Source organism: Mus musculus, chromosome 9 (assembly GCF_000001635.26).
Source record: "Mus musculus strain C57BL/6J chromosome 9, GRCm38.p6 C57BL/6J".
Lineage (NCBI taxonomy): Eukaryota > Metazoa > Chordata > Mammalia > Rodentia > Muridae > Mus > Mus musculus.
Window position 1 is genome coordinate 55,742,217 of NC_000075.6, and position 18,353 is coordinate 55,760,569.

Sequence of the window (18,353 nt, forward strand, 5' to 3'; positions counted from 1 at the left end):
CACTCTGAAAGGAGTACTTTAGAGAGGAACTCATTATGTGTTTCTGCCAGAAAGCAGTAGTGAATGTGCTGGAGGACTGTACTATCCATGCCCAAGTGTAACTCAGCATAAAGGCTTGTCATTCAGATAGCTGAGCGCCAGGCAATTCCACACAAAGGCATAACCCCCAGCTTACCAGCACTGACTCTCAAAATAAGGTTTTTGGACTTATATCACCACTATCTCATGGGAAAATATTAAGACATTAAAATTCTTGGGACCCACACTAAAACTAGTAAGTCAGAAATCCAATATGTATTTCAGCAAGCCCTCTAGTGATTCTGATGTCTGATAAATGGGTAAAATATAGTATTAACACAATCAAGTACTTTGTAATACAGAAGATGAATTAAAATATTCCAAGTACATTTATTAAGACTAATAAAATTAGAACAGAGATCTGACCAGTAACATAAATCTATGATATATTTTAAAGAGATAAAACATATAATGGTTACTATATTTTTTAAGAAAGAAAAATTTGTGTGACAAAGCAATAAAACCATTTTCAAAACAAGAAATTTTGTTTCCAGAAAACAAAAATAAAAATACTGCTAATAATTATAGGTGGCCACTACTTTAAATGATAAATGAGATTTCACCTAAATGCTAACAAATAATTAACTTGTGATATTGTTATTTGGTTACCAGAAAATAATGTAAGTACATATGAAATTCTCTAGACAATTTTTAAGAATTATTTTCAAAGAAAATTGAGAGACATGAGAAAGCATAACATTAGCTAGATAAAGAAGTAAATAAACAATAAAAGGACTAGGGTAAAATAAAGTGACATGTTATTGATATTATTACATGAAACTTTACGATTAACATTTTCTTCTGTGTATAATAAATTCCATTAGAATCAGTATGGATTTTAAAGCATTGCTGAGACAGTAACTCGTAAATTATTAAAGAAAATTATCAAATTTTCTGTCCAAAATGGGTAGAAAACTAGTATTTCATAGATATTTTGTTTTAATTTATAAGCTATATAGTTCAATGCTTTATATTTTGTACCATCAAATTACATGTCTGTATAGTTATCAGTCCAGAGTAAACAACTTATTTATAAGGGGAAAATTATCATAGAAAACCATGGTCTAATTAGGATTTCACTAAAAACAAAACAACAGAATAATAGAAAACCAAAAATTTGTAATTATTTATCAATTGTTGGCTGGCTTTTAACAACACAAAAGAAAAGCACAAATCTGCTGTATTTCTTGCCATAGTGAGAAATCATCCCAAAGATCAAGGGTCAGGCAAGAGAGATGTGTTACTTACCTCTTTCTCCAATATTCTAGCAATCTCACCAAGGGTCCGATCCAAAGCTGAAGCCTTATTATTTACCCAAGAGCCACTGTCTTGTACTTGAAGTTGTTTTACAAGATCTTTGGTTAATCTCTGAAGCCTTGAATACAAAATGAAAAACTGCATTAATTGTGTATGTATGTGAATAAAAATATATATACACATACATATATCTACCTGAAATTTCTCAGAGAGCAGCCAGGGGAGGCATAGAGACAACTTCCAGACTATAGATTTTCATTTTTAAGACCTCATCTGTACTGGTGTTTTTTTGTGTCAACTTGACACAAACTAGAGTTATCACAGAGAAAGGAGCTTCAGTTGAGGAAATGCCTCCATGAGATCCGGCTGTAAGTATTCTGGGAGAGGGGGAGGACCCATTGTGGGTGGTACCATCCTTGGGCAGGTAGTCTTGGGCTCTATAAGAAAGCTAGAGAAAGTACCCAAGAGCTGAAGGGGTCGGCAACTCTATTGGTGGAACAACAATATGAACTAATCAGTACTCCCAGTCTCTAGCAGCATATGTAGCAGAAGGTAGCCTAGTCAGCCACCATTGGGAAGAGAGGCCCCTTGGTCTAGCAAACTTCAAATGCCCCAGTACAGGGGAACGCCAGGGCCAAGAAGTGGGAGGGAGTGGATAGGGGAGCAGGGCGGGGGAGGGTATAGGAGACTTTTGGGATAGCATTTGAAATGTAAATGAAGAAAATATCTAATTAAAAAAATAAAAGCAAGCAAGCAAGCAAGCTGAGCAAGCCAGGGGAAGTAAGCCAGTAAGTAACATCCCTCCATTGTCTCTGCATCAGCTCCTGCTTCCTGACCTGCTTGAGTTCCAGTCCTGACTTCCTCCCCAACTTGCTTCTTGGTCATGATGCAGGAATAGAAACCCTGACTAAGACAGCATCTAATGCAACAACCAACAGACAACACTGGCCTTGGTTGTAGTGACGTAACCATTGTTTTTGTGTGATCCTCAAATTAAAAAGGAGTTGGGAGTGGGAGAAAGTAAGAGGATGATGATCCAGAATATAGTAAAGAACCAAAGAAGCTTCATGTTCTGATCCAAATCCCCCTGTTAGGCTCAGGCATAAAAGCACTGCAAATTCCCACAGTATCAATCTTCAAATGGTCCACTACCTAGGACCATTTTGTGTTAATTCTTACAACAGAGTATTCCTTTGGGCTGGATCTAGGAATGTCATCCCTTTTCTAGATTGTTAGACTCCTCAGAGAGGGGGTGCAGGTTAACATGTCATGATTGCTCTCCCTTTACTTTCCTTTATTTAGTACCATTCTTTGTTACAGCTTTTTTTCAAATTAGATTATTTTCTTTATTTACATTTCAAATGCTATCCCCTATTTCCTCTCAAAATCCCCTCTCCTCTCCCCCCTCCCCCCTGCTCCACAACCCACTCCTGCTTCCTGGCCCTGGCATTCCCCTATACTGGGGCATAGAACCTTCACAGGACCAAGAAACTCTCCTCCCATTGATGACTGACTAGGCCATCCTCAGCTATATATGCAGTTAAGCCATGAGTCTCTCCATGTGTTTTCTCTGATTGGTGGTTTAGTCCAAGGGAGCTCTAGGGTTACTGGTTGTTCATATTGTTGTTACTCCTAGGGGGCTGCAAACCCCTTCAGCTCCTTGGGTACTTTCTCTAGCTGCTTCATTGGGGACCCTGTGTTCCATCCAATAGATGAATGTGAGTATCCATTTCTCAGTTAGTCAGGCACTGGCAGAACCTCTCAGGAGACAGCTATATCAGTTTCCAGTCAGCAAGCTCTTATTGGCATCTGCAATAGTGTTTGGGTTTGGTGGTTGTTTATGGGGTGGATCCCCAGGTGGGGCAGCTTCTGGATGGTCATTCCTTCAGTCTCTATTCCAAACTTTGTCTCTGTAACTCCTTCCATGGGTATTTTGTTCCCCCTTCTAAGAAGGATCGAAGTGTCCACACTTTGGTCTTCCTTATTCTTGAGTTTCATTTGTTTTGCAAATTGTATCATGGGTATTCTGTGCTTCTGGGCTAATATCCACTTATCAGTGAGTGCATATCATGTGTGTTCTTTTGTGGCTGCGTTACCTCATTCAGGATGAAATTTTCTAGTTCCATCCATTTACTTAAAAATTTCATGAATTCATTGTTTTTAATAGCTGAGTAGTACTCCATTGTGTAAATGTACCACATTTCCTGTATCTATTCCTCTGTTGAGGGACATCTGGGTTCTTACCAACTTCTGGCTATTATAAATACGGCTGCAATGAACTTAGCATGTGTTCTTATTACCAGTTGGAACATCTTCTGGGTATATGCCCAGGAGAGGTATTGCTGGATCTTCTAGTAAAACTATGTCCAATTTTCTGAGGAACTGCCACACTGATTTCCAGAGTGGTTGTACCAGCTTGCAGTCCCAAAGCAATGGAGGAGCATTCCTCTTCTTCCACATCCTCACCAGCATCTGCTGTCACCTGAATTTTTGATCTTAGCCACTCTAAAGACCCAACAAAGAAAGAAAACTTCAGACCAATTTCCCTTATGAATATCGATGCAATAATACTCAACAAAATTCTTGCAAACCAAGATCATCCATCATGATCATCCATCATGATCAAGTAGGCTTCATCCCAGGAATGCAGGGATGGTTCAATATACGGAAATCCATCAATGTAATCCACTATGTAAACAAACTCAAAGACAAAAACCACATGATCATCTCATTTGATGCCGAGAAAGCATTTGACAAAACCCCTTTATGATAAAATTCTTGGAAAGATCAGGAATTCAAGGCCCATACCTAAACATAATAAAAGCAATATACAGAAAACCAGTAGCCAACATCAAACTAAGTGGAGAGAAACTTGAAGCAATCCCACTGAAATCAGGACCTAGACCAGGCTGCCCACTTTCTCCATTCAATATAGTATTTGTAGTCCTAGCCAGAGCAATTAGACAACAAAAGGAGATCAAGGGGATACAAATTGGAAAGGAAGAAGTCAAAATATCACTATTTGCAGATGATATGATAGTATATATAAGTGACCCTAAATATTCCACCAGAGAACTCCTAAACCTGATAAACAGCTTCAGTGCAGTAGCTGGATATAAAATTAACTCAAACAAATCAGTGGCCTTTCTCTACACAAAGGATAAATAGGCTGAGAAAGAAATTAGGGAAACAACACCCTTCACAATAGTCACAAAGAATATAAAATACCTTGGTGTGTCTCTAACTATGGAAGTGAAAGATCTGTATGATAATTTCAAGTCTTTGAAGAAAGAAATCAAAGAAGATCTCAGAAGATGGAAAGATCTCCAATGCTCATGGATTGGCAGGGTTATAGTAAAAATGGCTATCTTGCCAAAAGCAATCTATAGATTCAATGCAATCCCCATCAAAACTCTAACTCAATTCTCACAGAGTTAGACAGGGCAATTTGCAAATTCATTTGGAATAACAAAAACCTAGGATAGCAAAAACTATTCTCAACAATAAAAGAACCTCTGGTGGAATCACCATGCTGGACCTCAAGCTGTACTACAGAGCAATTGTGATAAAAGCTGCATGGTACTGTTACAGCCACAGACACATAGATCAATGAAATAGAATTGAAGATCCAGAAAAAACCCTCACACCTATGGTCACTTGATCTTTTACAAAGGAGCTAAAACCATCCAGTGGGAAGAAGACAGCAGTTTCAACAAATGTTGCTTGCTTAACTGGTGTTAACGTGCATGTAGAAGAATGTAAATTGGTCCATTCTTATCTTCTTGTACAAAGCTCAAGTCTAAGTGAATCAAGAAACTGCACATAAAACCAGAGACACTGGAACTTATAGAGGAGAAAGTGGGGAAGAGCCTTGAAGATATGGGCACAGGGGAAAAATTCCTGAACAGAACAGCAAAGGCTTGTGCTGTAAGATCCAGAATTGACAAATGGAACTTCATAAAATTGCAAAGTTTCTGTAAGGCAAAGGATACTGTCAATAAGAGAAAACAGCAACCAATAGATTGGGAAAAGATCTTTACCTATCCTAAATCCAATAGGGGACTAATATCCAATACATTAAGAGTCAAGAAGTTGGACTCCAGAATAACAAATAACCCTATTAAAAATGGGGTACAGATCTAAACAAAGAATTTTCAACTGAGGAATACCAAATGGCTAAGAAGTAGTTAAAAAAATGTTCAACATCCTTAGTCATCAGGGAAAATTGAAATCAAAACAACCCTGAGATTCTTTGTTACTGCTTGTTTGCTTGAGCAGCAGATGAGTTGCGAGACAATCTTCTAGACATAGTTGAAGCCTATTTTTCCTCTCTTGTCTGTCTTCAAACTTTTCAAATATGGTAGATTCCATAACATATAATTTTAATCAAATTCTTAAAAATTTCTTAGACATCCTTCTTTGTTTCATTCGTTACTTACATTAGGCATGCCCCAGCAATGCTAATAATGTCAATTTAGTTCCCATAATAGAATAGCCAATCTTCTCAATGCCTTGAATAATTTTTTTTTTAGTTGACTCAATAAAAACACTTGCGAGTGTTTTCTACTCATGACTCTGACAAACTCAACCATCCTGTGGATTCATGATCTCAGTGAATTTCTCCTCTGCTAGTTTCCTATCCTCCACATTTTTGCTTCACACCATTCCATTCTACTTAGAATATAAGCCTCTTTTCTCTCTTTCACTTTTATAGGTTTATATTTCATCCATAGAAAAGAGGCTACTACAAGAAAAATAATCTTGCCATTATATTCAGTCATCCATCTCTCCTATTACATTCAGGAAGGTCCCCTCTTCACCAGTAGAGCTAAACCCTCTATACAAACTGCAATGCATGAAGTCCTTGTGGACCTCAATTCTTTTTCTTGCTGCATTAGTCGTTAAAAATGCTCATTTCTTCCTGAAATTCTTTCTCCACTCTCAAATTACTCAGGAAATTCCCACTTATCTCTATTTTTAGCACAGAAGTCACTCTCTATACTTTGGATATTTCTTTAATGTACTCACCATGAGCAAATTAAATACTTAACTACCTGGTTAATGTGTGTTTTTCCTAAGTAGAACTTCCTATAATGACACATATGTTCTTAATTTGAATAATCTACATTGTAATTGATAGCTCCATGTGTTTACTGGAGTATATTAAGCACTGAACACTAAATTGTATTGAATTTTGATAATTTAGTGGTAATTTTTGATTAGAAGCTATTGAAATATGCAGTGCAGAAGCACATGTAATTTATATTATATTGCTCATCTATTATGTGCTGTTTGAGTTACTACAGAAGTTGTTTCTAAAAGTACAGTAGTTCCTGCTCTTCCCCTCCAACAACTTCAGAACCAAATATATTTATGATAAGTTTTCCTGAACCCTGGTCTGGGTCAGAATGGCCCCTTTCTCTGTATCAAGAGAGAGAAAGATAACGAGAAGTTCAGGTTATTAAAAACACTCGGTCCTTGAGAACACCTAACAGTAAGAAATTTCCAACAGAGGTGACTATTATTTATCCCCTAATATAAAAATAGCTACAGTGGGAACATTAACTTAGATGTTCAGCCATAGGAAGCTCATCCATAAACAGAAATTTAACCAGTAACTCTAGACGACTACTCAACTTCTTCAGTTTTCTGCTGGATGTTGTGAGCACCAGACTTGATTGATCTGTTGCTATTTGTCCCTTTATTTGAAAGCCTCAACTATAGGGATAACCTGCACTGCCCTGGGAACTCCCTTAATAGGAGCTCCCTCATTATTCTTTTCCCAGTTAATATCTGCTATATGTGCTTGTAATTCACAAATTAATGGTGAACACAAACTCTAAAACCCAAAGTGCCTATGCTTCAAATCTGGAGCCAGAACTATAGATTTATTAATCCTAGAGATATTATTTAACTTTTCTACACTATGATTTCTTCATCTTAAAACCTGGACATCTCTTTGTATCTCTGTATGTTTGCCTCTGTCTGTTTGTCAGTGTGTCTCTCCCCCTTCTCCTTCCCCAGGTCCTTTTAAGATAAGAGATTGTACCTACTACCATTCACTTTCTAGATAATGAATAAATCATTGTCTAAATCAACTGTCGTTACTATACATCAAGAGGTCTAGGCCTAACAAAAGGAGAGAGGGATACAAAATACAAAACGATACTAACATCATTTCCCGTCTAGTCTAGTATGAAATAGACTCCCATCTAATACTAGTTATGGCCCCCACCATGTAGAAGATCACTGTCAGCAAGTGATAGATAAGTAACTACTTTGGTTTTTGGTTGAATAAAGTCTGCACTGGATATCCAGCCAGAATAAGAGAAGCTAGCAGTATTCTTACCAAGAATGCTTACATACCATTGGAAACCAGAAATACTTAGGGAAGAACAAGGACCATTTTTTTCCTCCAAATTTTTATTAGGTATTTACTTCATTTACATTTCAAATACTATCCCGAAAGTCCCCTATACCCTCCCCCCTGCCCCGCTCCCCTACCCACCCACTCCCACTTCTTGGCCCTGGTGTTCCTCTGTACTTGAGCATATAAAGTTTGCAAGACCAAGGGGCCTCTCTTCCCAATGATGGCCGACTAGGCCATCTTCTGCTAAAAATGTAGCTAGAGACACGAGCTCTGGGGGTACTGGTTAGTTCATATTGTTGTTCCACCTATAGGGTTACAGACCCCTTCAGCTCCTTGGGTACTTTCTCTAGCTCCTTCATTGGGGGCCCTCTGTTCCATTCAATAGCTGACTGTGAGCATCCAATACTGTGTTTGCCAGGCACTGGCATAGCCTCACAAGAGAAAGCTATATCAGGGTCCCTTCAGCAAAATCTTGCTAGCCTATGCAATAGTATCTGCATTTGGTGGCTGATTATGGGATGGACTCCCGAGTGGGGCAGTGTCTGGATGGTCCATCCTTTCGTCTCAGCTCCAAACTTTGTCTCTGTAACTCCTTCCATGGGTGTTTTGTTCTCAATTCTAAGAAGGGGCGAATTGTCCACACTTTGCCCTTCCATCTTGAGTTTCATGAGTTTTGCAAGTTGTATCTTGGGTATTCTAAGTTTCTGGGCTAAAATCCACTTATCAGTGAGTGCATATCATGTGAGTTCCTTTGTGAATGTGTTACCTCACTCAGGATAATACCCTCCAGATCCATCCATTTGCCTAGGAATTTCATAAATTCATTTTTTAATAGCTGAATAGTACTCCATTGTGTAAATGTACCACATTTTCTGTATCCATTCCTCTGTTGAGGGACATCTGGGTTCTTTCCAGCTTCTGGCTATTATAAATAAGGCTGCTCTGAACATAGTGGAGCATGTGTTCTTATTACCAGTTGGAATATCTTCTGGATATATGCCCAGGAGAGGTATTGCTGGATCCTCCGGTAAAACTGTGTCCAATTTTCTGAGGAACCGCCAGACTGATTTCCAGAGTGGTTGTACCAGCTTGAAATCCCACCAGCAAATGGAGGAGTGTTCCTCTTTCTCCACATCCTCGCCAGGATCTGCTGTCACCTGAATTTTTGATCTTAGCCATTCTGACTGGTGTGAGGTAGAGTCTCAGGGTTGTTTTGATTTGCATTTCCCTGATGATTAAGGATGTTGAACATTTTTTCAGGTGCTTCTCAGCCATTCGATATTCCTCAGTTGAGAAGTCTTTGTACAATAGCTACAAATAATATAAAATACCTTTGTGTGACTCTAACTAAGGAAGTGAAAGATTTGTATGATAAGAACTTCAAGTCTCTGAAGAAAGAAATCAAAGAAGATCTCAGAAAATGGAAAGATCTCCCATGCTCATGGATTGGCAGGATCAATATAGTGAAAATGGCTATCTTGCCGAAAGCAATATACAGATTCAATGCAATTCCCATCAAAATTCCAACTGAATTCTTCATTGAGTTAGAAAGGGCAATTTGCAAATTCATCTGGAATAGCAAAAAACCTAGGATAGCAAAAACTTCTCAATGATAAAAGAATCTCTGGTGGGAATCACTATGCCTGACCTAAAGCTGTACTGCAGAGCAATTGTGAAAAAAACTGCATGGTACTGGCATAGCGACAGACAGGTAGACCAATGGAATAGAACTGAAGACCCAGAAATGAATCCACACTTAGTCACTTGATCTTTGACAAGGGAACTAAAACCATCCAGTGGAAAAAAGACAGCATTTTCAACAAATGGTGCTGTCTCAACTTCTGGTTAGCATATAGAAGAATGAATTGATCCATTCTTATCTCTTTGTACAAAGCTTAAGTCTAAGTGGATCAAGGAACTGCACATAAAACCAGAGACACTGAAACTTTTAGAGGCGAAAGTGGGGAAAAGCCTTGAAGATATAGGCACAAGGGAAAAATTCCTGAACAGAACAGCAATGGCTTATACTGTAAGATCAAGAAACAACAAATGGGACCTCATAAAATTGCAAAGCTTCTGTAAGGTAAAGGACACTGTCAAGAAGACAAAAAGGCCCCCAATAGATTGGGAAAAGATCTTTACCAATCCTAAACCCAATAGGGGACTAATATCTAATACATAAAAAGAACTCAAGAAGTTGGATCCAGAAAAACAAATAACCCTATTAAAAAATGAGGTACAAACGTAAACAAATAATTCTCACCTGGGGAATACTGAATGGCTGAGAAGCACCTGAAAAAATGTTCAACATCCTTAATCATCAGGGAAATGCAAATCAAAACAAGCCTGAGATTCCACCTCACACCAGTCAGAATGGCTCAGATCAAAAATTCAGGTGACAGCTGATGCTTGCAAGGATGTGGAGAAAGATGAACACTCCTCCATTGCTGGTGGGATTTCAAGCTGGTACAATCACACTGGAAATCAGTTTGGTGGTTCCTCAGAAAATTAGACATAGTACTCCCAGAAGATCCAGCAATACCTCTCCAGGGCATATACCCAGAAGATGCTCCAACTTGTAATAAGGACACATTGCTCTACTGAGTTTATAGCAGCCTTAATTATAATAGCCAGAAGCTGGAAAGAACCCAGACGTCCCTCAAGAGAGAAATGGATACAGAAAGTGGGGAACATTTATGCAATTGAGTACTACTCAGCTATTAAAAACAATGAATTTATCAAATCCTTAGGTAAATGGATGGATCTGGAGGGTATCATACTGAGTGAGGCAACCCAATCACAAAAGAACACACATGATATGCACTCACTGATAAGTGGATATTAGCCCAGAAACTTAGAATAACCAAGTTACAATTTGCAAAACACATGAAACTCAAGAAGAAGGAAGATCAAATGTGGATACTTCATTCCCTCCTAGAATGGGGAAAAAAATACCCATGGAAGTAGTTACAGAGACAAGGTTCTTAGCTTAGATGGAAGGAATGACTATCCAGAGACTGCCCCATCTCAGGATCCATCCCATAAACAACCACCAAACGCAGACACTATTGCTTATGCCAAGAAGATTTTGCTGACAGTACCCTGATATAGCTGTCTCCTGTGAGGATATGCCAGTGCCTGGAAATACAGAAGTGGATGCTCACAGTCATCTATTGGATGGAACACAGGGTCCCCAATGAAGGAACTAGAGAAAGTACCCAAGGAGTTGAAGTGGTCTGCAGCCCTATAGGAGAAACAACAATATGAACTAACCAGTACCCTCAGAGCCCATGTCTCTAGCTGCATATGCAGCAGAGGATGGCCTAGTTGGCCATCAGTGGGAGGAGAGGCCCTTGGTCTTGAGAAGATTCTAGGCCCCAGTGTAGGGGAATGCCAGGGCCAGGAAGCAGGAGTGGTTGGGTTGGGGAGCAGGGCGAGGGGGAATAGTATAGGGGATTTCAGAGAAGAAACTAGGAAAGGGGATAGCATTTGAAATGTAAATGAAGAAAATATCTTAAAAAAAAGAAAATAATACAAAAAAAGAGTGGAATCCTCAGAAATTTCTAATTGAACTACATTAAAGAATACTAAAGAATCATATTTTGATAGCTGCCACTTGTAAACAGGTATAAAACCTGCATAAAACTATTATCTATTATCAAAAAATAAAAAAGGATATTGAGAATAAAACAATACATATATGAAAATCCACAAAATGGATTAAAAATTAAACCTTTTGTAGATTTTTATTTTATTTTTTTACTTATGCCCTTTACAATATGCTTACTGTCCCACTCCCAGTCCCCTCTCTCACAATCCTTCCCCCATCCTCCCATCTTTTTTTTTTTTTTAAAGAAACAGAACAGTACAACATACTCTTGAAAAAATGAAATACTGGTGTTTTCTTCAATATTTAGTATTTCTGAGAATTTTTGTATCTAAGTTCGTTTTTATTTTTCATTTTTAATTTAATTATTTGGTAATTATTTTATTTAGTTATATCCCAAATGTTGCCTCCTCTCCTAGCTCCCAAGTTTTTTTGTTTCTAATATTTTTGGTTTGAGTATTGAAATATCAGAATAACATTTGCTTCATAAAATGAATTAGGTAGTCAGAACTTGTCAAATGGATTACAGACCATTAGGATCATTTTCTCTTTAAATGTCTGGTACAAATGACTAGTGAGCTGATCTTGGCCATGAAGTATATTCTGTTATGGAAAGTTCTTAACAAAATTCTTTAACAGACAGAGGCCCAGTCCGCTCTAGATTTTCATGTGTAAATTTGGCAGATTGTGCCTTTCAAGGAATATGGGTTTTACAGTGTTATCTTGTTTTCTTTTTGACATTAGTTAAACTGTATCTTACACTGCATTTTTTCTTAGGCTGGGTACAGGTCCATTAATTTTATCTTTATTTATTATTGCATATTACTTGTACAATGGAATTTTACTCTTGACATTTCCATGCATGAACATGGTAAACTTTGCTCATATTCACTTCCTGTGTTGTTACCTTTTCTGTCACCTTACCTGGTTAGGATTCTCTCTTCAATTCTAAGATACACTGTACCCTTTACCTTTCTCTCTCCCCAACTCCCACAGACACACACAAACTAGATCTCACAAAAGAAGCACTCCTATTTTCATGGTAGTGGCTTATTTTACTTGAAACTAAGAGCTGTAGTTTCATTACTTTACCCACAGCACCATTATTTAGTCCACAGTTGAGTAAAACTCCACTTTGCTTATATCCCATTTTAAATGATGTCAGTTGATGAGAGGCTAAGCTGATCCCAAGCATGGCTGTGTCAAACTGTGCCCTGATGACTCTGAGTACAGAGCAATCTCCACAGTAAGGTGGCTGTGGTTGTCTGACCCACATCCCCAGAACTGGTATGAGGGAATCATGTCTGAGGTCTATCTTTAGTTCTTTGAGAAGCTTTCATAATGATTTTCATGTTAGCTGGTTTAATCTACTTCCTATAGGCAGTGAATAAGTTTCTTTTTCCTACATACTTATGCTTTCACTTTCTTAGTAGGGGCCATTTCAACAGGAAAAGAAGACTCAGCATAGTTTTGATTTGCCTATACGTAATGGATAAAAATACAGTAAAGTATGTATGTATGTATTTATCGGTCAGGTATTCTCTTCTATGTGAAATGCATTTGTTCAGTTTCATGTCTGTTTTGTTGATTGGATTATTTGGTCTTCTAGAAATAAATCCTATCCCATAAATATTGATAAAGAATTTCTGGGACTTTTGGGATAGCATTGGAAATGTAATTGAAGAAAATATGTAATAAAAAAAAAGAAAAAAAAGAAAAAAAAGAATTTCTTTTTTATTATTGACTATCTTCATTGTTTCCTTTGCTATGCTAAAATATAAAATGCTATTTAGACAGGCATTATCTATACCTAATAACTAGAGATGTTCTCCAATGTTTTATTCTGATTGTCTCAAATTTCTGTCATTGTATTAAAGTAGGTTTTGTGTTTTGGTCCCCTCTGCACACTTTTAATTGATTTTTGTATTGGGTGAAGGATAGCAATCTTTATCCAGGCTTTTATATTTCAATAACCGGTTTTCCTAGCACCATGAGCTAAACAGCCTGTCTTGCCTATGTCTTATTTAGGTTTCTTAATGAAGAATAAATAGCTGTTTAGGCTTACTTTTGGATCAACTACACTATTCATCAGTCTACATACTTGTTTTTATTCTAGTACCATGCTAATTTTCTTAATGTAACTCTAACAGTTTGAAGTCAGGTGTTGGCATACACTCAACAGTGCCTATAGTTCAGGATTTATTTAGCTATTCAAGATCTTCATTATTTCCATATGAAATTTAAGATGTATGTTCTACTTCAGTTGTATTTTGATTAAGGTTGCGTTAAATCTGTATACTGATTTAGTAACATAGATATTTTAATTACAGTCTGTTAAACCATGAACATGAGAGGTCTCTGTATTCAATTTCTTTTTTCAGTGGCTTATAGTCTTCTTTGCTTAGGTCTTTAATATCTGGCTTTTTAAAAGGTTATTGTGTGGGTAAGGTGTGGGTATACAGAAAAGCTTTTAATCTGTGTGCTGATTTTGTATTGTTACTTTCCTGAAAGTGTTTAGCAAATCTATGAGTCTTCTGGTAGAGTTTTTAATGATAAGATTGTATCATTTGCAATTAGGGAAATGTGACTTATATTTATTTTTAACCATCTCACTTCTTTTGCTTGCCTTATTTCTATGGCTATGGTTTCTTCTTTCTTTTCTCCTCTCCCCTTTTCCCCGTTTCAAAAGAGAAGTGACAGTGGATGCTGACTTTAGAGAGAATGTGTTTTGTTTTTCCCATTCAGGACAAGCTGGCGACAGGTCTGCCCTACAGAATCTTATTTTTACTTTCATGTCTTTATCAAATGCAATATTGTCTTTACAGAGTGAGTCTGGAATTGTTCCCTCTCTATTTTATGGAATAGTTTGAGAAGTAATGGTGCTAGTTCATCTTTAAAGATACTGTAGGACTCAGCAGCCAACCTATACAGTCCTCAGTTTTTCTGTTTGGAAAATTACATTATTACAATTTCAATAATTTTGTGATACAAACATCAGAACATCTATGTTTTTAAACAGCAAATCTACTTAGTGAGGTGAGTGTTGTTTCCATGGTACCACTCACACTTCTCTTTGCCCTGCCAATGGCATGCCACTTCTGTCACTATGTGTCCTGAAGATCGCTCTTTCCTCATTCTGCTCACTAAACTTTTGGGTTCAATTTGTTTTCAAACAAGATTGTTAGTTCATAGCTAAATTATAATGTGCATTTTGACACTCTTGGTTTGATGCCCTTGTCTCAGTCTCTGCCTTCTGTAGCGGGTCAGCTGCACTGGAACAGCCATTCTGTCCCTCAGTTTCTGTTGCTGATATTTTCTGTTTTGAAATTATGCTCCTATTTCTGAAATCTAAGCACCTTCCCACCATCACCCACATTCCAAACAGCTCAACAGCTCTTGTCACCCTACTCTACAGAGACAATAACATCAGTGACTGGCACTCTACCAGTCTATTATCTTCCTTCACCTTACTCACTAATACATTTCTGGCTTCCAGGGTGTACTGTTTTCTCTATCAGTCTCCAAGTATCAGAACATCAAAAGGCATCAGTGGGTGCAGCATAGGTACTTGGATCTACTGAACACACGAGAGGAATTTTTATCCAGCACCATGACTGTTCTCAGCACATCCAAAAACCTTCTAGGTCAGTGCTATCTGGCTGGAATGCAGACATGCCACACACCTTTAATCCCAAACAATGACATCTAATTGAGGGGCAGACAAAGTGATGAATCAGAAAAATTTGACAAACTAAGTCAGAGATTAAATATTTACAACACACATCAGGAGAATAAAAGTTACTTTTACAATGGCACCTGGAGACATATCACAATTTCATGTTTCCAAAGTATTAGCTTACAGTTTCTCTTCCTCCCTCCACTCAGCATCTATTTTAATTTTCATTGAAAATTAGATTTCTTCCAATTTCAAGAGTTTATTTTCTTCTGTTTAAGCTCACTCTTTCTTTATAGTGTCTGAAGGAAGGAGTACAGATAATTCACTTCAGACCTTTTCTTGCATGTACATGGAATGCTGTTAATTTCCTTCTAGGTATTTTCACTGCACCCATAGATTCTGATTAGACTGTTTATGTTTCTGCTCATTTCAAAAAGATTTAAATTTTTTTCTCAGACTTCATAGCTAACCTGTGTGTTATTTAATCTCCTTATTTTATCAGCAAGCATCTGTGATCTTTCAATCACCTTTCTGTTACTATTTCACCATAATCAGAGAGCTGACACTGCATTATTCCTGCTCTTTCTAAACTGTGCTTTTTCTTAAATTCTAATAAAATTGTCCTCAAGCTTCTGTTTGAGGCCATTCCTAAATTCTTAGTTAACAATACTAAGAAGCCAAAAGGGAATTCCAACTTCCTAAGTAACGGTATGATAATCCAGACAAAGTTCTTTTAAAGGCAGAAGCCAAGGAGAAACATAAACTAAAATATGGTATAAAATACTCACTTTGCTTTATAAGGTGACTCGGAGCCAGAATTTTTGGTTTCCACTAAATTCTCATATTCTTTCGCCCTAAAGAAAAAAAGATTTCATCTTTATTAGTTAATTTTACAGCCATTTATATAATGATACAAAAGCTTATTCTAGTTTTTCCATTCCCAGTAATGTATCATACTGTTAATGTGACAAACTTTCCCTTAAATTATATAAATGCTATCCTGAGAGATGGAAAATGTACACTCCCTCATAAGATATAGACCTCACTCAGTAAGAATACTACTGAGTTTATAGGCTTGGTTGATTAAAGAATTATAGAAATGTAAAAATAAATTTGTACTAAATTTAAAAGGCCATATGATTCCAACAAAGTAGTTGATATGGAGAAATTTCTATGTACCACAAGAAATACATAGTCTAAAGTAAAGTATGGGCAAATAATTTTCATTTAATTTCAAAGATAAAAGACTATGGAAATAAGCTGACCTGGCCCTTAACGTTTTGTTTGACTGTTTACACTGATTACACACCAAAGGTTCCTATAAATCCATGCTGGTTCTTTGTCACTATCTGTTTTCAGCTAGTCTAGAGCAGGAGGTGATAGCCATCATGCAGAAAGGTGTCACTAAAGCAAGGTATTAATGTTGAGTTAATGTACTCATTTCTCCTTTTTTCTTTTCTGACAATAAAAGAGAAACCTATTAATTTAAATGCTATATGTGGGCTAGAGCTATGGCTTGATTGGTAAAGTGTGAGCCACAAAAGGTTAAAACCCTGAGTCTCACCCCTAATATCCCAGGAGAAGCCAGGTATGATAAATCTGTAACCCCAGTGTTCCTTCAGCAAGACGTAAGGTCCAGACAGGACAAGTCCAAGACTCTAGTGGGCCGGCTAGCTAGATGTACAGTGGTGAACAAAAGACCCTGTCTCAAACAAGGTAGAAGGTAAAGAGCAACACAGGAGACTTATTTCTGATCTCCAAAGACACATACAAGTACAGACTTTGTCTTCCTCTCTCTAGGATTAAACCAAAGGTATTCTCTATCTGTCGTGACATTTTTACCATGAAGTCTATTACATTACCAATATTACTATCTTTGTGGTATGGTTTGTATAAAATATACAGCAGGCCTTTTACATTAAATCTATTTACAAGTTTATATCTGAAATGACTCCCTGGAAGATATGATGCAGTTTTAAAAATCCTTTCCGAAAACATGTGTCTTCTACTGGAAAGCTTAATGTGCTTAGACTTCGTGTAATTCCAGTTTGGAAAGGTTGCCCTGCACTGCTTCTCTATCATTGTTTTCTATACATCATATCACCAAATGTTAAATCAATAGTGTCTGCTCCTTTACCTCTCATGAGTATGGCTGTAAGCTATGGCAATGTACTATGTGTTTACTCATATGTGGGAATAATGGATAGAAACATCTGAAACTGTCATAAAAATAATTCTTCCCTTTATATTGTTCTCAGCAATGTTGTCAGGGCTAATGAGCAATAGACCAAGTCATGTAGACATTCTTTCTAAATTACTTTCTAAAAATATTATTTCTAAATATTTTTTGTTTGCATTTGGCAGAATCTAAGGATACTGTTGATATGGTAAACCATCTGTGCAAATGACACATATTATGCTCACTGATATAGCTTTATACTATTGTTTTATAGAACTGTCTTTAAAAACCACAGGAAAACCAGAAGGTTAAAACCAAGATATACAAGCTGGGCTGTGGTGGTGCATACCTTTAATCTCAGCACTTATGGAACAGAGGAAGGTGGATCTCTGTGAATTCAAGGCCAGCCTGGTCTAGAGAGCTAGTTCAAAGACAGCCAAGGACCTCTTGCTACCTATGAAATTTCAACTCAAATGTTTATTAAGGGATAACTGAACAAAGGTTTTGATATTACCTATATGATCCATATATTCAACAATAAAAGGGAAACCGATTGACCCAAAATATTAATATATCTTGAAAAAGTACTTAGCAAGTATCAGCAGCAAGAGAGTATGATTCTGAATATAAGAAATTATAGAACAACAACAACCAAAAAACCCAACAGTCCATAATTACGGAAAGCATGTAAGTGATTGCCAAGGGCAAATTTAGTAGGTAAATGATTGGAAGGACATACAAAATTGTTGGGTATGGTAGGGCACACTTATTAATTATCCCAGCACTCTGGAAAAGAGAGGCAGAAAAACTGCTATTCAGGGCCAGCAAGAGTCATAAAGTGAAATACTGCATCATCTGTGTCATTGTCGTCATCAACATCACCATCATCACGATCATAATCATCATCATTATCAATATCATAATTATCATGCTGCTGCTGCTGTGGACAACTCAGTGTTGTATTGACTTGCCATGCACAAGATACTGTTGTGTTATATATACACTGGGAAATGGATGGGGAAGGAAACCATAAGGAAGAGAAAAGCAGAAGGAGAAAAGAAGGGGAGAGGAGGGCAGAAGTAGAATAGGGGCAAAAGAAAAAGGAGATGAAGTAGAGAAGAGGGAAGAAAAACGGCCATAAAGGAAATGGAAGCAAAGAGAAAGAGAGAGGACAAAGAAACTGCAG

The 18,353-nt window shown here is 37.3% G+C and overlaps 1 protein-coding gene across 6 annotated transcripts in view; it reads right to left on the minus strand.

Annotated features, from left to right (window-relative positions):
- Positions 1–18,353, minus strand: part of Scaper (S phase cyclin A-associated protein in the ER) — a 388,343-nt gene that overhangs the window by 192,338 nt on the left and 177,652 nt on the right. For all 6 annotated transcript variants that reach the window (XM_030244383.1, XM_011242747.3, NM_001357652.1 and 3 more), the window contains 2 exons: positions 15,777–15,842; positions 1,327–1,453 (listed from right to left, as the gene is read on the minus strand). In XM_030244383.1, coding sequence (XP_030100243.1) covers positions 1,327–1,453; positions 15,777–15,842 — 193 coding nt within the window. The remainder of the gene's footprint in view (positions 1–1,326; positions 1,454–15,776; positions 15,843–18,353) is intronic.